Here is a 24,196-nt window from a genome sequence, read left to right as displayed (position 1 = left end):
AAAAAAAACAAAAAAAGATAGACTTCTGCAGATGTCGGTTACATTTTACTGAGAAGACACGTCACACTTTTTTTAAATGACAAATTAAACGATTTTAGCTGCTTTCTATTGCATTTGTTTTTTGATATCTCTGTTTAGTCTCTGTTGCACTTTCCTTGTTTTGATCAAGCAGACATTTTGAAGAAGAAATGTGTATGGTTCTTTTGGAAGAAAGTTTTGATTTCTTGTTAACGAGTAGCCTTGTACGAATCAGGAGCTTTGACTATTTTCTCAGCTTGCTCAAATTTATTTTATCTGCACTTGAGTAGCGTCTTGATCCACATGTATTTTGTATCCAACACACTAGCCTTCAGAATTCTCTGATACTGAACTTGAAACAGGCCTAGGTTATGCTAACTCTTGAGTTAGGTGACTGAATTAGGCCCTTGCTTTTACAGACTTGACAACATCCAGTATTTATCACCTCTTGAAGAGAAGCATCAGTGATTCCATCCATCCGGAAGATAGTACATTTCCTGGTAAGTATAACAGAATTACAAATGCCTCCCTCCCCCAGTCCGGCACAGCATTTGATTGGAAATCAGTCTGATAATTTAGGAGTGTAAGAAATACTTGTTAACTTTGAATAAGGCACAGGGATATGGAGCAATCTTAAGGAAATGCTCAACTACTTTACCATTTCTTCCTGATATTTGAATGTTGTAAGTTGTTACAATGTTATTGTGGACTCCCAACTTGAGTTTTGTTTCCTTCATGATCCTCCCCCCATCTTTAGGTATATATAGCATAGGGTTGTGGGCTTGTGGAGAGGTTCTTGCCTTGAGTAAAGACTCATTATTAAAGCTCCCACTCTGCCCTGACCACTTATTTGTGGGTTTTTTTTCCTGTCCATTTTTACTGATTCTCTAAAGGACAAAACAACTGTGTATTTGCTGAAGATAGTGCTCTTCTCAGTTCTCATTGCTTTGTCTTTTTGAAGTTATTTCAGTTTTTTGAAAGAATTCTTTTTTGAAAGAATCTTTCCTTTCTTTAACTCTACTGGCATTTTACAAACACATTTATTTGCTTTGATGATTTTTCTTTTCTTTTGCTTCTTCTCTCGCTGATAATGGCCCTCAAAGGCTCAGCAAATGGAAATATGAGAACAGACCAAATCCTAAAAGCTGAAGTAAATGTTTGTAGATGCCAGGAAGAATGTCCTCATTGGTATCTGTGATAATCTGCGCTTTTCCTTTCCTAATTAGAGAACCTCCAGTCTCTGGGGACAACTCTCATCACCGGAGAGTGCTTTCTAGTATGTGCGGCACTAGCCTGTTGTCCAAGTTCTAATGGTCCTAATTTCTTCAGCTGGTAGAGTGTAGATAGTGCTACTATTATAGCAGGAAAGGTTTCCCCTATTCATGCTTCAAAGGTATATGTAAAAGAGATTTTGGGAGCATTCTAGACGGTCTCATAAAAGTATTCCCTCTGTTTGTACAGGCAGAGTTTCTTATAAGACTCTCCTTTCGCAAAGTAATGTAGAACTCTACAAGTGACTCAAGCTGAAGTCATACATGACCGTCTTAATACAGTACCCAATTAGATGTTACAGTTGTTCCATGACTTGTAATCCTCTCTATCAAAGCTAATAAAAACTCTGTTAGGGGCCTTTGAGATGGCTCGGTGGGAAGAGTTGCTTGCTGGTGTTCTTGATGACTTGAGTTTGCTCCCCAGGAACCATGGAGGAGAGAACCACTGAAAATTGTTTTCTTATCTCCACACAGATCTATGACACATGTGTCTACACATGCACAATATAATTTTAAAAAAAGTTAAAACACTGATGGCTTTTAAATATTTAGGGAAGTGAAGTAGTAAAGGGAGTCTTTAACTGTGCTGTGTAAGCTGAAACACGAGACACACTGCAGTTAAAGCATTTTATTTCTTTGTAAAAACTTTATTGAAGACAGCCAGTCAGCACTTCCCACTTTGTCATCGTATAACTTACATGGATTTAGCATCTTTTCAGGGCTTTGGTGACTCACACCCTAGCATCAGCTCCCAGGGTTGTGAGATATCCTCCCATCCCATTAATGTGAAAGATTTTGCTAGCACCATCTCCTTGGGACAGACATCCTTATCCTTTTTATCACACTGTCACAGTAACTGATCTAGCGCTCTAGTTTTGTTTTGTTTTGTTTCTTGAGACAGGGTTTCTCTGTGTAGCTCTGGCTGTCCTGGAACTCACTCTGTAGATCAGGCTGGCCTTGAACTCACAGAGGTCTGCCTGTCTCTGCCTCCCCCCCCCCCCCCAGTACTGGGGATTAAAGGCATGCACCACCACCGCCCAACTAGAACTCTACTTATATAGATTTGAGTAGCTCTTTCAGCATTAGCAATTTAGGTTTCTTGCCATTCTTCATCTTTCTCATTACTTACTTTTCTAATTAGCCATTGAAAATGGCTACATGACTTTACAGCAGGAGACCAGGAAGAAACAAAACTTAGACTCCCTTGCTGTCTCTGTATAAATTGAATGGTAGATGTTCAGTGACCAGTTGGCAAACTGTGAAAGTGGTAACGCCATCAGTCACTGGCAGGGTACACACTTTGTTTGGTAATGGTTTGTGTACTGACAAGCTGGGTTGGTGGAATTATGCAGACATCTTTGAAAATAACATCAGTGTATTTGGACTTCTTTCTAATTGTAGTCAGCAGATCATCATCATTATCTTCTTTTAAATAGATGTGGGGCCGGGCGATGGTGGCGCACGCCTTTAATCCCAGCACTCGGGAGGCAGAGGCAGGCGGATCTCTGTGAGTTTGAAACCAGCCTGGTCTACAGAGCTAGTTCCAAGACAGGCTCCAAAACCACAAAGAAACTCTGTCTCGAAAAAAAAAAACAAAAACAAAACAAATAAATAGATGTGAGTATAGGGTATACGTGTGTGTGTGTGTGTGTGTGTGTGTGTGTGTGTATGCTTGTTCTCATGTGTATGTGACCTAAGGATCTCCCTTCTCTACCTCTCAAGGGTTGGGATTATAGGTGTGTGCCACACCTGCCTGGCAGGCTTTTCTGTGGGTTCTGGGGCGGGGGGTGTCTGAGCTGCACAATCCTCTCAGTTGCAGGGCAGGTGCTTTCTCTGTGAGCCCAACTTCCAGATCTGCTTCCGAAGTGCTCTAGCTGTCACGGACACAGTAGAGAAAGTTATAGCCATTGGAGCAATAGACCAGCAGGAGGGTGAGGGGAGGCAGACAGCCTGATGGAGGTAGGTAGATCTGAAGGGAATTGGAGGGAGACTACCTGACTTAATGTTGAGTTGGCTTAGGTTATGAGAAAGGAGTCATAAATGACATTAGAAGAGTACAGAATAAATGTGTTGGTGGCATTTACTAAGATGGAAACATATTCATAAGTGTGATAACTTGTTTAGAATATGTGGATAGTTGCCTAGTCAGATATTGTGAGAAAGTTGAACAGATATGTTTGTATCTCGAACTGCAGGAGAGTAGTGCTGGAGGTGTAGATATCTGATCATCCATGTGTAGATGGAAGCCCGGAGATAAATGAGATTGTTTGTAGATAATGACAAGACAAAGAAACTCAAAAGATTCCCAGGATTCAGAGAACAGCAACTTTAAGAGGCTGTGAAGGAGGAGCCAGAAAAATCAGTGTGACAGATCTAAGTGATTTAGGGAACGTAGTGATAGGAGTCACCTTTGAATCTCTCTCTCTCTCTCTCTCTCTCTCTCTCTCTCTCTCTCTCTCTCTCTCTCTCTCTCTCGTATGCTGAGAAATTAAATATCCACAAAACTGAGAATTAAGGTTTTAATACAGTCAGCTATTGGTGACTCTGAGCACAGCGTCAGTGGCATTTTAGAAACAAAGAAGCCCTCTGCACTGTCTTTGACAGGCATGGCAAAGCTGAGGAGGAGGAGGAGGAGGAGGAGGAGGAGGAGGAGGAGGAGGAAGAGGAGGAGGAGGAGGAGGAGGAGGAGGAGGAGGAGGTGGTCATGGACAGGCAGCGCTTTCCGGGACTTTGTGAAGAAAGCGAAGAAAGGGATGCAGCTGGGACTCCATCGGGAAGTATTGCTTTGAGAAATAGCAATGTGGTTTTCAGTGATGGAGGGCGATGGTTTGGAGTGCCTGGGTTGGATTATTTTGAGGGCTAACCTTGTATGGGAAGGTTGTACCTTGCATTTTGGTAGGAAGGAGTGAAGGAAGACCTAAAAGTGGAGTGAGCAGAGTAGTCTATTTCCTGTGAGGACTTATCACTAGATGGCTTCCAGTGAGGGGAATAGTATTCTGCAGAGTTGTCTGGAGGAAAGTTGCATCTGGCATTCATGCTTCTCCTCGCCCCCACAAGCTAAGCACATGCTTCACTTTCCTCCTCCCAGCCTTGAATCCGCTTTCTCTACAGACCTCTCGATTCCCTTTGGCTCCTCTGAGATATGCTCCATGGTGACCTCTGAGGTGTTTTTGTTGTTGTTGTTGTTTGTTTTATTTTATTATTATTTTTATACTATTGCATTTTCCAAGTAGAACATCTGCCTGTGGCCGGATAGAAATTAAGCCTGCGTGGTCTTTGAAGAAGAATTTGTTTGTACTTAGTAGCCTACCTGGTTTTGTGCGACCCAGCCATAATCAAGTAGTTGTATTTTTTTTAAATATTGTAGTAGATTTTAAATGATGATCAAGTAATGTGGGTTTTGTATTATGATGAATTAATGCAAACTTGCAATTTTGTTCTTTAAAGAGAGTGAAAGATTTTACCAGCGATTTCAAAAAGACACACATGTTAAAAAGTACATAACTTGGAAAAGTATAGACTATGTTTCAGAATTGCATAATTCTCTAAGCAGTGATTTATTACGATGACTGCTTTTTTATGTCTGCCCTTCTTCTAATAAGTGTGATTTCTTTTCAAGCTTGTTCAGTGGGCGGCACACCTCATCTCAGGAAGTGGTTCTTTGCAGTGCAAGCCATATGCGGGTTTTACCAGGTAATGGCTGTTAGAGAATGCCTTTCCTTCTAGAAAGAGTTCCATGCATCCACTTTGTTGAATGCCACCTTTTGATTTGTTGATTTTGTAATCATTATTGTATAACCTGTGCTGTACAATATTGTATAATATAATATTGTAATAGTTATTTGTATAGCCTGTGCTATAAATGACTCCATGACTCCTCTACTTAACCACCATCTTCTGTTAGTTTTGTAGTTCTGACTGGCAAGAGATACATTTCGATGCGGAAAAAGATAAAATAGAAGATGTTCTTCAGGCAAACATAGAGGAATGTCAGAGTGCCGTCGAGTGCTTAGAAGAGGATGACAGCAACAGCAGGGAATCCCTATCCCTGGCTGAGTACGTTTCGGTGCTTACGCTGCTTTCAGATAGTTCGCACTGGCCAGTCGTTTTCAGACAGAAGAGAAAAGATGGAATGTTTTAGCAATCATAGTAGGGGAACTTTAATCAGCTGCAATATTTAATACTTCACTTTTAGAAGACACTGGGCAGTTTAGCCCTGTCATCTACTCAGTATCTGAAAGTGTCATTTCCATTTGTGCAATCGTTAGGATGCTGTTTGCACTGGCACAGTCTTTTCTTGAAGCTCAGTCCTGCTTGCTCCTGCGATAGCTGGACTAGAGGAATTAATTAGTGCTAACAGCTAGCACTCAGACCGAAGCACATTGTTCTTTTGTTCTCTGTGGCTGAAGTGTAGGATTCCCCCTCCCCCAATTTATATGCCTCTTCCACATTTCTGATACTGTTTGTGCTCCACAGAATTTCTGAGGAGGGTCAGTGTGACTGATTTCACTTGTAAGCTTTTTGACTCTTGTTAGAATGTGAAAGCAGTCCAGGTGCTAAGTTATGATAATCACTTCCTAAGATTTTCCATTTTTGACTCATTGTTAAGCCCTTTCAGTTCAGCCTTCGTAGTGTGACAGGAAATGCTTTGGCTTTATTTTAGTATTCATAACACACCTATAACTTGCATAGGCTCGTTCCTTCCTTCTTCCTGACTCCCGGTTGTATCATTCACTGTCAGTGAAGGCAGCGCAGAAGAGGGAAGAACTGTGGAATTAGCAGGAATTAGGAAAGTGCTCTGGTTATATGAGGCAAAGGCGGGGACTTAGCTCATCTGGTTCCTTGTTTACTCATTCATCAAATGTGGAAGTTCTCTTGGGTGCTTTCTAAGATGGCACCACTGAGCCTTAAAAAGATCTTATCAATTCATATTTTATCAATGAAAAACTATCCGCTAGTTTTGCATGTGGTCTTATTTCCACAAGAGGGAGCTTGAAAACTATAATTTAGCACAGAATGCTTTAAGGTTTTTGTTTTAGACAATTATCACCTCATGAAAAAGGATTTAAATACTCTGATCTGGTATAATAAGTTATTCTGAGAACAAAATTTCACCATATCCATAAAATTTATATGCTTTTAGGAATGTGACCAAAATTTCCTATTTTTTTGTGAAGGCTTAGAAGTAACTTAGAAAAAAAGCAGTGTTCTTTATTAAAACCTAATGCTGGCTTACTTTGGAGATTAGAAAAGTGCTTGATCTATTATTTATATTGAGTATCTAAAATATAAATTAGGGCTTCGTTCCCATTATTGTTATCATCGGTTCTGTTTGGTTTTGGGGAGTGAGTAAGAACTGTACTTGCAGGCTGACTCTAGCTTTCACACACACAGTTACATGACTTTAGGACTCTTGTTTAAAGGAGAAATACTAATCTCAATGGCACATGGGTTTGTCAGCAGACTAAAAGAAGGTGATGTGGCTGCTGTATGTGGCCGTGTGGCACACAGGTCGTTATTATTGTCTTTTTGATAATATGGTTTGTGTGTGTGTTTATACATATATATGTATATCTGTATAGGGTATTTTTCTCTAAATCTATTCTTTTATTGTAGCCTATATGAAGAATCAGCAGAAAGTTTACATCAGTTATCAGACAAGCTTCCAGCTCCTGGTAATGCAATAACTTTTTGATCATTTGTGTTTTCTACTTTATATGAATGGGTGATGAATTCAGTGTATTCTGTAGAACATTAATCCTGTAAATTCTGGGGAAATAGCTCTTTAACCTGGGTAGTTTGGATAACATTCTTTACGGTGCAGTTAGCGTACACAGCACCAACTGGAGTGCTGTGCAGTAGAACAAAGCTTCTTGATCAGCATTTTTTTATAGGAGCCAATTTTTGTTCCTAAAATGGAAAGCATATTTTATTTAATACTACATGATAATTATCCTTAAAACTCTTTTTTGTCATAATATAGTTTTCTTTGTATTACTCAAATAGTCGTTGGTAAAATTTGGCACAGTTGGTATTCACACTTTTGCAGTTTTTTTATGAATGATTTTATTATTGAATATCATTTACTGACCACATGTTTGATGTCTGTGAAGTATGTCATACATCGTCCTAGGGACTGACTATACAGTGGTGTGTAAAGTAGACAATTATAAAGGATCTCAGAGCTTACACACAGGAAAAGTCTTATTTATATTCAAGGAGCTGGTATTGAAAGCCAATTTTTACTGCAGAGTCCTGTATGGAAAACAGCTAAGGGTTTGTTGAGATGGCTCAATGGTTAAGGGCACAGGCTGCTTTGTAGAGGACCTGGGTTCAGTTCCCAGCACCCTCGTGGAATCTCACAGCCATCTATAACTCTGGTTCCAGGAAATCCAGTGCCCCTTCTACACGCGCCAGTCATCCACATTCATGCAGACAAACATACACATACTTTAGAAAGAAAACAACAGAGCGTATTCACAAATAAACATTTTTGTAACTTTTTCACCCAAGGATTGAACCCAGAGCCTTGTACATGCTAAACTACTCCCCAACCCATCATATTTCTTTGTCAGATTTAAAATATGTACTGAAATATTACATAGTTGCTGTTTTTGTCAAGCGCCTTTGATGATCAAATTTTCATTTGGTTTCCCTTTCATTTTAATTTTTCTGATCCTTCAATAAATGTATAACTTTGTGTCATTTAAACTGGTATGAAGTAAACCTTAGAATCTAATGATGCTAGTATAATTGGTTATTCGCAATGTTTTATTGTCCTCTAAGAGAAATGATTTATTCGAGCTTTGCAATTTTATACTCATTCATTCCCATTTTGGATAACAAAATTAAATGTAGGAGAATATAATGAAATTGCACAGGTTTTTTTCCCCTGTTGAGTACAATAGCATTGATGATCTCCAGAGCAATGCATATAATTAACTACTGCTGGAGGACCGGCAAGCAATCACGATATCGGCCATTGTTTTCTACCATGTGCTAGCTATTTCCAGATAATATGGCATGAACTCAGATGATGAGTGCTTAAAAATTTGGAGCTCCTGAAGATGTGTATTGTTTTGAAATACTCCTGTAGCTTCCGAATAAGCTTAAAATTCAGATGCTCAGAGCACCGTCTAAGCCACTTTAGATCTAACATCTTTGAAAAATTCTGATTTTCTTTTCTCTAGGCAGAGCAATGTTAGACATAATACTGTTGCCTTCTGACAAAGAGCCTCCTAAATTAAGAGAGTGCTTGCCTGCTGTAGGGGCACTGAAGCATCTGAAGGAATGGCACGCAGCGAAGATTACCATAGCAGGAGATCACCGTGACACGTAAGCGCCTGTGGTCATATGTCATTGTTCTGCTCAGATCTGCTGCCAGGTTTTCAATAGATTGAGTCTTTGAAAACTACTTTAATGTGATGAGGTAATGTTTTCCGTCGCACCGTGATTGGAGAATTGTACCTTTTCTGGAACCTAGATTTTCCTCCTTTTGTATTTCCTAGATGTTTACATATTTGATAAATCCTATCAGTGCTGATGTAAAGTCAGTTCTGAGCATTGGTTCTCCAAATTCACTGTGTACTTTCAAGCAGGATTTCGATACCAGTGAGCACCAGGGTGACCGGTATGCTGGATTTGTCCTGGTTTGTCTGCCTTCTGTGGTCTATGCCAAGGTAGAAATAAGTAGATACGGTTGTATTTATGACACATTAGTAGAGGTCAGTTATGCATGCATTCCAGTTTTGATTCCAGTTATTTCACAAATCAAGCACTTGGTAGAATTCTGACTAAGCCAGGCAGAGCAGTCGATGGCTGAGTTAAGAAAGTGAGAACACACTAGCTTCGTGCGTGGAAGTACAGGCAGAGGACAACATCGCCGGTGATCAAGTGCTGCCCTGGAGTTCATAAAGCCCACGGAGGAACATTCTGCAGTTCTGCGTGTGAATCCGAGGGACTGACATCAAGTCTGCGTGTACATCTGACACAGTTAAGCCGGCAGTAGCAGGAAGGTTTCTGTTTACATAGTAGGGATGATGGCTCTGAATTTATGGGAATATGGCAGCCCTTCCTCAGAGACTGACTTATTGGGTAATTCATATTAATATAAAATTGCATTTACCCCTCTTAGACTGTAGCGAAAATGTAACTGTTAAAAATAAGAAAAGTGGAATTACCATTGTTTAATTGGTTTAATCCTCAAATTGGTTTTTTGTTTGTTTTTTCACAGTAATTGTCAGAAAATTGCAGACTACCTTTCAGCTAAGGTTGTGCCTTTCGAGGAGTTCAGAAATGCCATTGACTCAAGGGAACTGTGGAGGGGAGAGATTCAGATACGGGAAAGAAAGGTAAACAAGCTGCTGGCTTTCACCGCGTACAGCAAAGTAGGCCTTTTGACTTTGTTTCCAGTACAACTGACATCAACACCAGTGTCCCTCGGGAAGGTGTTCTAGATTGACACCAAGTAGAGTTTTCTACAATGATCGAAACGGCGCATCTGCTCCTGGCGGTGGCCCATAAGCTGCATATTATCTGTGACTTGTTCTACCCTTAACTGAATCTTTAATTTTATTTGATTAATTATAGTATCAGCTGTCACTGTGATTATGTTTTAGGCATTACTGTTCTATAGTGTGGCATTTTGAAAACAGTATTGGACACTAGCTAAGTTCATATTGTTAAACCAAGTCCTTTAATTTTTCTGCCGATGTTATCCACCAGAAAAAGTATTGGGAGCAGTCACCTATAGTGGTATTCTTAGGCGATCCCTGCCATGCACAAACCAGCTATTGTAAAAGCTTCACTAGACTCTGGGTATCTCAACTCTGTGATGAAAACTGTCCCTTAGATTTCTTTAGTTCTAAATTTCTGAGGTGAGTGTTGGTGGTTTTTCTAAGTTATTTCTATTTTGTTTATACTAACATGTTCATATTAATATATGTCAGTTTTTTGGATAGGAAAGTTAAGACAGTTTCTTAATTTTAAGATAGTGTGCCATCATCAATGGGCTCTTGCATTCTGATTGGTCTTTTGTTTTATTTTTTTGTACTTTTTTTCCCCATTTATCTTTTGTATTGACTTAAAGAAACATCCAATAAAACAATAGGAATAATGTGCCTAGTCTGTCTAGATTAACATAGTGGCCCTCCTAGTTCTGGGAAGATTCAGTTTTTAGGGAAATGATCTCTGCAAATGGTGTTATTAGGAATAAATAAATAAATAAGCCATCATTCAGCCAAAGTGGAAGAGTTGGCCATGTGAGCAGGAGCATTGCTTTCGTTTTCATTTTCTGAAGTCATGTGCTTGCATGTAGGCAGAGCATGCCAGAGTTCTCACTGACTCTTTTATTCCTTTAGTGTGAAATTAAGCGCTCATTTACCCACAAAACCTTGTGTCCTCCATAGCTCTCCGCCAGCAGTTGTTCTTGGGGACTCCACAGTGATAATACCTGCATTCAGATCCTGACTTGGTTCCAGTTTTGAGTGACACCTTGGTACCATAGTTGTGTTTTTCTCAAAGACAGGGTGATAGTAATAATTCACAGGGTTTATGTGAGTTATATTATTTAGGGTGCAAGACAATGACACAGGAAGTCCGTGTTGTCCCATCTTTACTGTCACGACTTCTGTGGTAACAGCATTTCTCATCACCCACATACAGTGGAGGTAAACGCTGTGAGGCACTGTACTAACTACACGGGCAGCTTCTGTCTGGCTGTGATTTACAGACCAGTAGGCAGCCAGGCATTGAATGTGTACCAAGGAGGGTGCTTGGTCCTGTGGGCTGGATGAAACAGTTAGCATACTGTTGCTGACTAGCCAAGGATCACTGCAAGATTTTTTTTTTATGAAAAGTTGATATCAAGTTAATAGAATGATATGTACCAATAGGAAGAACTACCCCTGAAGCCTATGTATCAAAAAAAGTTCCTATTTGTATAGTTTATTTTTAGAGTAAGGTCAGTTTCTTCTAATACAATATACCAGTCTTTACAGATAACACCTGTAACTGAATTCTCTTGCTTTCTTTTCAGTTTGGATTTGAAATTAGTTTTCCCGAATTTTGTTTAAAGGGAATTACACCTACGAGTATTAGTATGCATAATTTAAATACCTGCTTTCTTGCCAAAGAGATAGCGCCATCAAAGGATAAGAATATTCTGCCTAAGGTATGTGTATATACATATCATTTTACCTGCTGTCATCTTTTTGTGCAGTTCTGTTTTATAAAATACATTTGAATCTTATGATCTATTTGAATAATATGCATGGTGTGTTCACTGGTATAGCTCATCTAACTCTTATAATTGAGTGCTTTGTGTGATGAGTACTATATTCTTCTTTTTTTTAATGGGGTAATTTAAGTCAGTATAAGCTTGAATTGGACTGGAATTGGAGTTTATTCTCTGACCCCTTTAAGATCAACGAAAAGCTAGAAGGCTAAATGCTGAAAGTTAGATGAAGGTTGAAGTTAGATAGGCCTGGGTTTGGAACTGGACTCTGTCACCTGCTGGAGATTAGATATGCCCTTGGCTAGATTGACAGCTCATTTGTGAAATGAGAGCGATGCCACCTCGCAAAGTTACTATAGAAATAAAATGAGGTGATACCGAGATTAGCATCTGATGCCAACCTGGCATAGGCTTAACATGTGGTATTAGACATGCCAGTTCTCTTCTCATATCTTTATAGATTTATGCTTTAAATGCAAGCAATTATAAGACGTAATAATTAGAAGAATGCAGCTAGTTCTTTTTTAATATTGTAAAACAAGCATAAGAGGAGATCCTTTATGAACACTTATAAAATCCATTTGAAATACCCAACTTAAGTGTGCAAAATACCTAGGTCCTGAAATGATAGGATGTCAGATGATGTTTAATATTTTTGATGAAAGGGCAGTATAGAAAAGGATGTCATTTCTGCTGTGAAGTCATTTCCCAATATTGTTTACAGTTACTTACTGTAAGCAACTTACCATGTCTGTCTTTCATGGATTTTCATTTGTTTTCTAAACCTTATACTTAGAAGACTTAGTGACTTCAGAGTCTCTTCTTTGGCAGTATAATGTTCAAATATAATTATCTTTAAACCTTCTTTTTCTTCACTTCTATTGAGAATAATGTTCAGGTCCAACCTTTTCAATGAATTAAAGTAAAATTAATGAGGGATAAATATTCATACTCCGTATTAGTTCCTTTTCTGTTGCTGTGATGAAACAACATGACCAAGGCAATTTATAGAAGAAACAGTTTATTCTGGCTTACAGTTCCCGAGGGCTGGATCCGTCATGGTGAAACAAAGACACGGCAGTGGGAGCAGGAAGCCACGGGCTCTCATCTCGAACTGCAAGCAGGAAGCAAAGAGAATTAAAAAAAAAAAAAACCCTTCTCTAGTGACACACCTCATCCAACAGGCTACACCTCTTAAGCCACCCCAAACAGTGCCAGCAACTGGGGACCAAGTCTTCAAATGCCCAGACTTTAGGGGACATCTTATTCAAATCATTACATGCATGCATAGGGGATGGGGAGAAAGAGATGGGGTGGGAAAACTAAAACTGTTTTTTCTTTGGATGTGTTTTCTTTGTGCTTCCTGTGAAGCTTTTAAATTAATAATCGCTAATTTGTTTGCTTTTACTTCATTTACTGGGTTTAACGTATTATACACTTCGAATTCCTTTTCCAGGTTTTCCATTATTATGGTCCTGCTTTAGAGTTCGTGCAGATGATAAAATTATCAGACCTTCCCTCCTGTTACATGTCTGACATCGAATTTGAGTTGTATCCTTTTGCTGATGTGTTCATTTTATTTTACTTTTGCTAGGTTGGGTAGAATGTTTTGATACCAGCAGGTAAACATGGGAGGTTTTGCATTTGTTTGAATTTCATTGTATTCATGGGTTAATGCTCATGCCCAAGTGGAAATTCCCACCCCTCCCCATGGGGCTCCTGGGGCAGGGAGTTCCTGCTCTCCCCACATTCTCCTCTCAGAAATCTTTCCCCGTAGGCAATTGGCTTTTCTTTCATTGCTTGCTGTGGGCAGGATTATGGAAGTAACACAGAGGTGACAAGCCCGGCTTCTTTGGTGCAGTTATGCTGCACCGTGCTTGAGCACAGGCCGCGCACAGTATGGCTTTAGTTGAATCTGTCTTTTCCATCACTTTCTTGATAACCCACATGTATATTTTATTGGTCTTCTGTCTTGTTTTCTTTATTGTTCTTTTCTTTTATAAATAACTTTACTTTTTCTGGAGTCCAGGATGTCTCTCAATGACTTGTGTTATTTTCTTGATGCAGAAGAGAACAAGAACTAAAGAAGGATTATGGTGTGTAGCCATGACTTTCGGCTTCTCCTGCTTCAGTGAGAGCCACACTTTTCTCCCAATTCCAAAGTTGGGTTTCTAAAAGATCTCACTTGCAAAAATCTGCCTGTCCTAGAAAAAAAAAAGTCAGAAAAACACACATTAAGCCATTTCTATGGTCTGCATTTAGATGTAGGATCATGCCCTCAGATATCTTAGTATGTTTTTTGTACTCATGGTTTTAAGCAAGTTTTATAATTTATCCCCACCTCCCTTCCCCATGCCTCAAGTACTATGTTAATGCTTCTAGAATAGGCACAAGGCTTCCCCCAGTTTGGATCCTTGTTGCTTATGAGCGTCAGAGGAGAATGTTAGGGCTGCGTGGGAAATCCAGAGTAATTTCTACACCTTCAGACTCGCTCAAACGGCTCTCTTGGCATCTGTATGATTGATGTATGAACACCAGTTGGATGATAACATCTTTCTGTACTTGAGTAACTGGAAATGCCACCATATGTATCTGGAATATTCAAAATACATTTTGGGAGTGGAGCACTTGTGTGTAGGTGAGAGTTGTGAAAGGCACAGGCTCCTGTACCCCTAGAGCCACTTGACCAGCCCAGGAAAGACATTTTATATTAAAACATTGCTGGTTTGAAGCACAGCACTGACATGGCATTCTTGAATTTTTTTAATGCATGATTTTTACTTATTTCTTGTTTTTATAGTTTATAGTAATGATAATCAGGGCTAATAATCAAGAAAATAATGTGCAAGGGAAAGACTAATTGGTAATTCTTATATTTAAGCTTAATGAATGGTTTCCAGTGAAAACTTCATGGGAGAGTGAAATAATCAAGCTTGTTTTTCCAAGTTGAGTTATTTCCCGGTTACTGTTCTCTTATTCTTTAACTCCCTAGTACAGAGAGGTGACCGGAAACTGCATGAGGCAGAATTCCATGCTGCTATTGGAACAGCTCTCTTCTCTGTGTGGCAAGGTATACAAGACTTTTTTGAATTTGTTTTTAAATCCTTAATGACATGATAAAAAAAAAAGTAACTCTAATTCTTGCTCAAATTTGGTTTCTTTAACATAACATAACATGCCTTTGGCAGTAATTCATGTTATGATATTGCTCAAGTGTTTTGTAGACAAAGTGACATTTGATTTTATAGGAGACTTTCAGAAATAAACCTTATGAGCAGTGATTTCAAGAGTTATTTCAAATTTTAGAATGCATCATTAATTTCCTTTTTGGTGATATCTCATTCCAGCTCTGGGGCGGTATTTGTACGCCTGTGTGGTCCTTTCATAGCAGAGGTTGAGGTGAAATGACTTAAAACATCATTGGGTGGTTATATTTTTAAAAATTACCTCTATATTCCAGTTCTGCTGAAGAGATTTGTATCTATTTTAATAGTTACATGTGATTATCATATTGATACATTTGATGTCTTTTGAACATTTTTTAAAAACTGTAAAAATACAGAATCCTAAGTAGAACCCTGTATCTAAAGTCCTGTATCATTTTAAAGAAGAAAAACACAAAAGTTTTTATTCCTTCTAGAAAGTTTGTCACCTGTTGCATTTCTGTAGGAATGACTTTTAAAGCATAAAATCCTGTCTTTACGGAACATTTCTTACTCCTTTAGGACCAGCTTGTTAGCAGATGCTCCTGAGAGGAAATGGTGATTAATAGAATTTTAGCAGTTTTCCCCCATGGTGTTATAGTTAGACCTTGGTTGGAATTCCCTTAGAAAACTGATACATACTGTAAAGTGAATGAGATTTTGGTTGTAAGATGCCTTCCTATATGGTCCCTGAGGATTTGGGAGATTTCAGTCCCATTTCCCTGTACATTTAATAGTGTTTGGATCATGTGACAGAATGTTTTTGATGACCCAGCCTTTGATGATGTCAAGCCAGAGTTACACATGTGACTGTGATTTGTTTAGTGCAGATATGAAATAATCCTGAGTATCTAGTTATCGAAGGTCATGCTTAAGCCAGAAGGGAATGAAGTTATTTAGTATCTCATGTGCAGCCATTTGTTTTAAGCTTGCTTTTGGGGCCGTGACTGTAACATGTCAGCGGTAGTACACAGGCGAGGCGTGTGTGAGGCCTTCGAGGCTTTCCTCTGTATGCAGCAGTGGGTGGCGCTGTCCTAGTTAGGGTACTGTCGCTGTCATCAAACACCTTGACCAAAGTCAAGTTGGGGAGGGAAGGGGTTTATCAGGGTCACACTTTCATCCATCACTGAAGGAAGTCAGGATGGGAATATAGCCAGGGTAGGACACTGGAGGCAGGAGCTGTTGCAGAGGCCATGGAGGGGTGCTGCTTATGGGCTTGCTTCCTCATGGCCTCCTGCTTCAGCCTGCTTTTACACAGAACCAGGACTACCAGCCCAGGGATGGCACCACTCACCATGGGCTGGACCCTTCTCCACTGGTCGCTAAGAAAATGTCTTATAGCCGGATCTCATGGAGGCATTTTCTCAATTAAGACTCCCTCCTCTCTGATAACTCCAATTTGTGTCGAGTTGACATCTAGATATCACAGGTGTCCTGTGACTTACACAACAAAGCTCTGAATTTGAAGCTATTTATTGGGTTATAAATCTTCTTTACATTTCCTTAAAAAAGCAATGAAGAGCCACTTCCTTGAAGCTGAGTGCTGTATATGTAACATTTTTTAAATAATTTTACTAAAACGTTTTTGTTTAGTGTATAAGAAATGGATTTTATTGTGACATTTTCATATTGTGTGTGGTTATACTTTGTTGTTATTGGACTCTTGTTTGTTTTGTTGTTGCTTATCAAAAAAATCTTTGTCCTACAGTGTGTCAGATGCTTGTTCAGGTATCGAAGACAGCAGGTGGACAAGACCCTGCCTCAGTGCCTAAGTTCTAGTAATCTGTGTGAGCATCAGGAAAGATCTTGGTTTAGTCTCCCATCTGTCTGTCTTTCTCCTTGATTAGCAGATGTCGCAGAGAAGCCTTTCTTCGTAGAGTACACAAGGCTATTAGGAAATCTAATAGCACTACTCCATGGTTAGGAAATCCTGTTTTTAAGGGAGTTTACAAAGTTTGAAGTCTGATTTCAGTAGTGATCGCTCGTTAAAGAGGACCTGGTGCAAAGATCGGATCAAGATTTGAAAGTGAGGCTTGAAATGTGCCTTTGTGAGTCACCAGGGAACCAGCTCAAGTCTCAGGAAGTTGTCTGAGGGTTGGTGTGTGTGGGTGAGAATAAATGATCAGATCTAAGTCTGTTATGATCCGGTGTAAGCAACTGACATGTTTATTATAGAAAATTCAAACTTGGGAGATTCAGAGATAGATGTTTTCATCTTTGTTTTAAATGTTTGTAGCAAATGTTTAATCACAATTAGGCTGTCTCAAAAATGGGCCACAGCAGCAGGTCATGCCGCAGTATATATGTTACGTCTAGAAGCATCAATAGCTGTGAGGGAGAACTTCCCTGGCATGTTCACCTTTCCCACCCTCCAGCCGCGTTGACTCTTCTCCCGTAGTCTGCATTTTGCACAATGATGTCTTATTTATGAAAGAACTAAGTTCTAATATTTAGAGAATTAGATTTGTCTTTTATATTTATGATTATTTTCTGTTGCTAGATGGCTGTACTTCTAATTGCTAATATTTGCATAATAGACACTTAACTTTTAGAAAAACTTTTTCTATAATAATGAAAACATTTTTCTTTAATTTTTTTATCTGTAATTACGAATGCATAAGTAAAAATAATAAATAGCAGAGCTAACATTGTAAGATGCTAATTCCTTGTGACGTATTCATGCGGCTAATCCATTTACATCGGGCAATTAAAAACAGATTTTCATTAGGTTTAAGATATTTGAGTAATGCGTTGCCTAAATTTCTCTGGAGTATTTTAAAATTAATGTCCTTTATTGGAATGTGCTGGTTGATGTAACTACATTTCTGAAATGGGCGATATAACTTCCAAGTTGTAATTTGTTTTATTTAGTCCTTAATCAAACTGAGAATTTAGATAAATACATTATAGTGATTCTTTTGAGAAAATATTTAATAAACATCTGGATGCTTAGCCTTGAGAATACAAATACGAAGTTGAATTTGCTTATAAATCAGTCGGAAGCTGCTGTGTGTTTTGGGAGAGGGTCTTATTTGTTACCACTGCATCTTACCTGCTAGCATTAAATCTCTTATTTCTGGGAATGAAAGCTTCTTTTTTGCCCTTGGATGTTTTGTGATTTTTAAGCCACAAAAATAATCAATACAGTTAATGTTTCTAAAGTTATGGCACCACACAGTTTTGGTACTAGGTCTCACACTTAGTTCCTCGTGGTTTTGTAGATGAACAAAGACATCATACCAACAACCTAAACGTTCCAGAAATAGGAATAACAAAATGTCTTAGTTATATTTCCTGTTGCTATGGTAAATACCCTTGCAAACACACCTCGAGGAAGGGTTCAGCTCACAATTCAAGGATACATTCTATCATGAAGGGAAGCTTGAGGCACCAGGTCGTATTTCATTTAGAGTAAGACACGGGAGAAGAACGATTGTGTGTGCTCAAGAGTGCTTGTCCACTGCACGCAGTCCTGGACCCAAGTGACGCCACCCACTTTTAGGGAAGGTTTTTCCATTTGAACCTAATTAAGATAATTCCTCATAGGCATGCTGCTAGCCTAATCCAAACAGCTTCTTACAGGTGTGCCCAGAGGGAGGCTTGCTTCTTATGCGTGTCTAAATCTTGTCAAGTTGTCAGTCAACCCTGACCATCACAGTTTTCAGAAATAATAACCTAAGTAGAAAAGAGAAAATAATAATATAATTTTGTATCTGTATTTCTATTTTGCTTATTTGCTTCTCTCTTTTTTTTGGGGGCAAGGGCCCTGGGCGGGGGGGTCTTAGATTTTTGCAGTGACATCCTCAAGAGAGCCATACTCAGTAATTGTTAAATGTGTGAAATGTGACTTTCCCGAGACATTTGTTAACGGTGGATTTCAGTCTGCAGTCAATCAAACTCTTTCTTCAGGTCGGAGCTCTTTTTGTGCTGCCATGTACAGTTAGTAACGGGCTGATCCCACCTCCCAACCAACTGGCTTCAAGAAAGTGGAAGGAGTACATAGCTAAGAAGCCCAAGACAATCAGTGGTAAGTACTACATCTTTCAGTTGTTTTATTAGTACATAATATCTTTATTGGAAGTTACTGTTTAATACCTCGAACCATGTCCCATTAAGAAGGGCAGTATTCTAAAGGCAGAACTCGGGTTAATTGGGTAGCTACTTGTCTTGAATATTGGATTCTTAGACAGAATATAGGTGAAAATAAAATGGTTTATTTATTATATGAGCTTGTATGTATAATTTTCCAAAGACACTAGAACTTATTTAACAGGTTACTTAGAACACACAGCATCCTAGGTGTTTTAGCAATATGACTTTTTAAAGAAAAGGTTTATTTATTATGTATATAGTGTTCTGTCTGCATGCTTGCCTGCATGCCAGAAGAGGGCATCAGATCTCATTATAGTCAGTTGTAAGCTGCCATGTATTTGCTGGGCATTGAACTCTTGACCTCTGGGAGAATAGCCAGTGCTATATATCTGAGCCAACTCTTCAGCCCAAGCAATATGACTTTTATAATAACTCTGTACATTGGTTATGTACATGTTTCATGTTACAGATAAGGGTGTCGGGGCTTAGAAAACTTAGAAAGCCTTGGTGTGAGTTCTGTCTCTGCCTGTCACTTGTTCTGGGGCTTCCCCCCAAGCACTTTCACCTCTAGTAATCTAGGATGTTCAATGTAGGGGGCACAGAGGTTCCTGTGCTCACAGATAAGCACTTAGGGAAACCAGGAATGTTACAGGGTTGTCTCTTTATAGAAAGAGATGTATATCTGTTTCCCACCCAGAGGGCTGGGAGCAGGGGTGGTTAATAGCCTGGTGACCTCTGTGCTATCTGTATCACTGAGACCACACCAGATCTTCCCCCAGACCCATAAGAGGTCACATAGAGTCAATCTACAGAGCTCATCTTTCTGTCAGCAGTCACATACACTTTACAAAGAGTTTCAGTGTAACATGTTTTAAGCTTTATTGTGTACATGGGACTGAGTTAATTATCAGCAGGAAGCTATTTTCCAAATTGTGCTATACATAAATATACCTAAAAGAAACAGCCAAGTGTCAAACCGTAGAAGTCCGAACCAACTCCAGCTACTGAGTCGTGCAGAATCGGACTTTCTTCTTGTCTTCACGGCTCGTTAGTCTGCTGGCCTGTTATTCTGCTGGCCATAGTGTTTCCGGAGACTTCCACAGTTCACATTATTAGTAGAGCCTATTGCACAGTGCTAGGGCATGAGTAAGTGTGGATTTAACCGGCTCAACTGCTCATGGGGAAGGGATACAGCTGTGCTTCAACAAAATCAGGTTTACAGAGCAGCGGATAGTCGAGTTTCCCTCATGCTGCACACTGCGTTTCTCAGCACTGAGACTAGTAATATATATAGCATCTGCAGCCCTTAAATAAACTGCGTTTGTCCTGGGCAGCTCATCACCGCTTGTTTTCGCCTTGTAACTCTGTACAGCTTTAAGAAGCCCCTAAGTTGAAAGTCTTGATTCTAAGGTCGGTTGATGCCTGAGAATTGACAGAAATGGGTTTGTTTGTTTGTTTTCCACGTTATTTTTATTATAACTAAAAAAAATACCTTGTAGTTTGATTTCAGGTTTTAGAATCACTGTTTCTTGAGATTAGGGATGAAGAATGGAAGCTTCTGAATAATCATATGACATAGATCCCAGGATACTGTTTGCAGGTTGGTGATTACTGATTAGTCCAGGTCATTAGCACTGATTAAACTTGCTCCTCGCAGGAGTTTTTCTTTCAATCTAAGAAACAGAACAAAATCTAAGAGGATAGCTGATCAAAGTCTTTCCTGGTGTGACCCTTCCTGAAGGGGACACTTGTTACTTATGCTATTGACAAAGCAGAGAAGCCAAGGTTTGTGCGGTTATTTCAGTAACTCCTGGATCCAGGAACTTCATCCCCTGTACTTACATCACTAACAGTGGCTTCTCTCAACAGCCTATGTTAACACTTGAGGCCATCCCCAAACCACAACTGTGTTTCTTCATCATTGTTCTAGAGGGCTCTAGATTAAAGCTTATCCTGTTTCCCAAAACAACTTCCTGGTTGTATTTCTTTGTGACTTTGTCCGTCATTTTAATTAATTAATTCATCCATCCATCCATCCAGTCAGTCAAACATTCTTTGGTTCATTTACCTAGACATGGAATGGAATCCTGTCCACCAGACACAGTACAGTAACTTGGGCATTGCTGCCGAAGGAGATACATTTCATAGTCCACTCGTTGTTTTCATGCTGCTGCGAGAAAAGAAGTGTTGAGAAGTAATTGTAGATCCTAATATAGCTTTGTATTTAGTAAGAGTTGACTGGGGCAATCCTGAGGACACTGCGTGAAAACATCAAGATGTGCATTGATTAGATATTATTCATGCTAAAAAGAACCCCTCAATATGCGTTCATCGTTTATACATATTTGTGACATTTTAATCTGTGCTTTACTAGGACTGTTTACATGCTTGACCCACATTAAAACAAAGTCTTGAAGTTCACATTGTAGAAGAGACAAGACCCTAGATCTTAACCGCAGATTGTTCCATAGCTAAGTGTTTTCAGGCCTTTCCTCCTAAGCTGCTTTCTCAGCCATCGCACTGACACTGCCAGCAGACTCTTGAGCTACTGGCCTTTGCAGCAGTGTGGGTCTGCTTGCTGCTTCCCGCTGTTGAATGCTGTAAACTTGTCTCTGGTTGATACACACAGGTTCTTAGAGATATCTGTTAGGTTGTAAGTGGTTATGTATTTCCAGATAGTAATAACTGCTGTCTCAACAATGACAAACTGAGCCTGGACTCACCCGTGAACCATGAGCCAAAGCCCGTGTCTCAGCTGTTACCAGTTCCTCAGGCTTCTTTCCTTGTAAAGCATATGCATGTTTTTATTTGAACTACAGATGCAGTTGCTCTTATAGATGAAAAGTTCTTACTTAAGTCACGGTAGATCCCTGTAGTGGGAACTAGGATTTCAAACTCACTTTGAAATGTGCGTTAAAGTCTAGTAGCAGAAATGCTTCTAAAAGATAGTAAGCAAAGTGCTCGAAAAGCATGCTATGGAGAAAACTGGGAAGGACTTTTACAAACTAAGGAAACTGCCAACCCTGTGTGTCTGGGAAGAAATTTCTTTGTATACAATTCACATGAAAGGGCAGCCGGGTAATGAAAAGTGCTCAGGTTTTCATGGAGGCATGTTATAAAATTGTTTAAAAAATCCAGCGATCATCATTTTGTCATAGAGATGAAATAAAAATTGTTATCTGTCAGTGTTAGAGACCTACTCTGTGTTATGTACATTGCATTTATTATATTTGATTTTTTGAATATTGGAAAGTGATTATTTTTTAAGAGAACATCTATCTTTGTTGCGATGACTGACCTTAGATATCTAGAAATCATGAAGCTTGTCTAAAGTCCTCCACAGTCTCCTCTGCCAAAGATTCTACTGAAAGGGATTTTTACAATGTGGCCTTTTGTATTTCTTACTTGACATTTATGGAAATCATTCATTCTTAGCTAGCAAAATAAAATAGTGTCTAATTATTTTAGAATTTGAGATGTCTGATAATTTCAACAATTGTAAATTTGTGTTACTTCATTTATGCAAAGCTGGAATTCTTTTGAAAGGGAAAAGACAGTAAGTACTTTGCATAAAAAAGTCTTTTTATTAATGAAAAGTCTAGTAGCCTTTTAAAGGTGGTAGACTTATGGAGACTGTGACATGTCTTCAAGTGGGTACACACGTGCCTTCCTCACACGCTTCAAAGTAGTGGACTCAAAGGGATAAGGTCTTCAAGTGGGTGCACACGTGCCTTCCTCACACGCTTCAAAATAGTGGACTCAAAGGGATAAGGTCAAAGTGACAGCACATGACTGACTTATAAATCTTTTCCATCATGAGAAACAGTAAATTTTAAATACATTTTAGTGGAAGAGACATGATATTCTTTCAGTGGGAACCTTCTTCAGGATGGGTCGTGATATATGCTGCATAATGAAATGAGTGGTCAATTTGAAGGTTGAATTAGTATCCGGTGTGCTCTTGAGTCAGTGGAATTAAGTTAGAAACCAGCAACAACAATCTGAGGACTCCCTGAAGCATTTGGAAGTAAACATGTTCCTAAGGATCTTAAGGGTTAAGGAAATTAGAAAATAGTTTTTTTAAACCTGTGTTTGTAATTATGTATCTATGTCTGTGTCCGTATGTGCATGTGGCAAGCTGCAGGCTTGGTAAGAGACCCTGTCTCAATATATAAAGTGGAGATCAATCAAGGAAGATAGCTGATGTCGACCTTCGGCCTTCACACACCTGTACACACGTGCACGCCCCCCCCCAATAAATAAATAAGTAAAAATCTTATACGACCTGAGTTCATAGACATTTACTTTAAGTAAAAATTATCTTAAAATGGAAAACATCCAAATTTAAGGATTTAAACTGTAATATTTGTACACACATTACCTAAAATGGAAAAATAAATCTCTAAGTTAGAATGTACCAAAATTCAAAGTCTGTATGTTTTGAAAAACATTTAAGAATATTAAAAAATAAACATGCACGTAGAGAAAGTAACTCCAACCATGTCTGAGCCGGGATAGAGCCTTGCAACTCAGAAAGATGGTCCAGTTAACAAGTGGCTAAGTCTCAGATAATATACCCCTGCTGAAGATGTGTGTATGGCTGCGAAAGCCCATGAAAGCCCGCTCAGCATCACTACTCTTTTGAGACGTTCAGATGACAACAGGATGTGATGTTAGAGGACACTCATTAGGAAGGCTGTCGCTGAAACCCATGAGTATCCTGTATTGAGGATGTAGCAAATCTCACACTTTTTTGCTGGGGAGGGAGATGCTAAATAGAACACTTTGAGATTAAACTTATACTTAATCACACAATCCAATCATTCCATTCCTAGCTATCTACCAAGGAGAAATGGGAATATATTTTCAGGTAAGATTTGTGAGCAAATGATATATATAAAAATAGACGTAGACAAAGACTACTCTCAGCCTTAGAGAAGCATCTATTTTCAGTGATAGGGCTTAATGCAGAACTCATGGCTGCCTAAGAGAACCAGTGATGGGTAAGGACTTAGCCCTAATTGATCCACTTACTGCCCTTGCCGTGGTAGGGAAAATCATGGAAAAAGAAAGAATTTAGAGCTGGAAGATAGAAAGGCAGAGGAAGCCTGTAGACCCTGCACAACTTGTGTGGCCACAAACTCACAGCAGTTTGTGAGTGTGCTTGGCTTGCACAAGACAAGCACAAAACATTCAGTCGTGTGTGGGGAGGCAGGATGATTGAACCCTACCCTTGCTGATGAACTTTGGCTGCTGATGGACTCTGGGAGATGAGGAGCCATTGCCTTCAGCTGTGTAAACTCATCAGGTTCCAGTGAATTGTTCTAATTTCTAGGCCTTACAGGTGACTCTGGCCAAACCCAGAGAGACAAAAGACA

At 39.2% G+C, this 24,196-nt stretch overlaps 1 protein-coding gene across 2 annotated transcripts in view; it reads left to right on the top strand.

Moving 5' to 3' along the window:
- Mtbp (MDM2 binding protein) overlaps window positions 1-24,196 on the top strand; it is a 62,447-nt gene that overhangs the window by 613 nt on the left and 37,638 nt on the right. Inside the window, exons 2-11 of one of the 2 annotated variants that reach the window (XM_075960998.1) lie at window positions 438-518; window positions 4,909-4,982; window positions 5,194-5,345; window positions 6,906-6,964; window positions 8,480-8,624; window positions 9,523-9,640; window positions 11,326-11,460; window positions 12,980-13,074; window positions 14,521-14,593; window positions 18,636-18,753. In XM_075960998.1, coding sequence (XP_075817113.1) covers window positions 438-518; window positions 4,909-4,982; window positions 5,194-5,345; window positions 6,906-6,964; window positions 8,480-8,624; window positions 9,523-9,640; window positions 11,326-11,460; window positions 12,980-13,074; window positions 14,521-14,593; window positions 18,636-18,753 — 1,050 coding nt within the window. Of the gene's footprint in view, window positions 1-437; window positions 519-4,908; window positions 4,983-5,193; window positions 5,346-6,905; window positions 6,965-8,479; window positions 8,625-9,522; window positions 9,641-11,325; window positions 11,461-12,979; window positions 13,075-14,515; window positions 14,594-18,635; window positions 18,754-24,196 lie in introns of those variants that run through there. The other variant, XM_075960999.1, reaches the window with a different exon arrangement.

This window comes from Microtus pennsylvanicus, chromosome 2 (genome assembly GCF_037038515.1).
Source record: "Microtus pennsylvanicus isolate mMicPen1 chromosome 2, mMicPen1.hap1, whole genome shotgun sequence".
Lineage (NCBI taxonomy): Eukaryota > Metazoa > Chordata > Mammalia > Rodentia > Cricetidae > Microtus > Microtus pennsylvanicus.
Note: the sequence above shows the minus strand (reverse complement) of the source record. Positions and strands in the feature narration are given on the sequence as shown.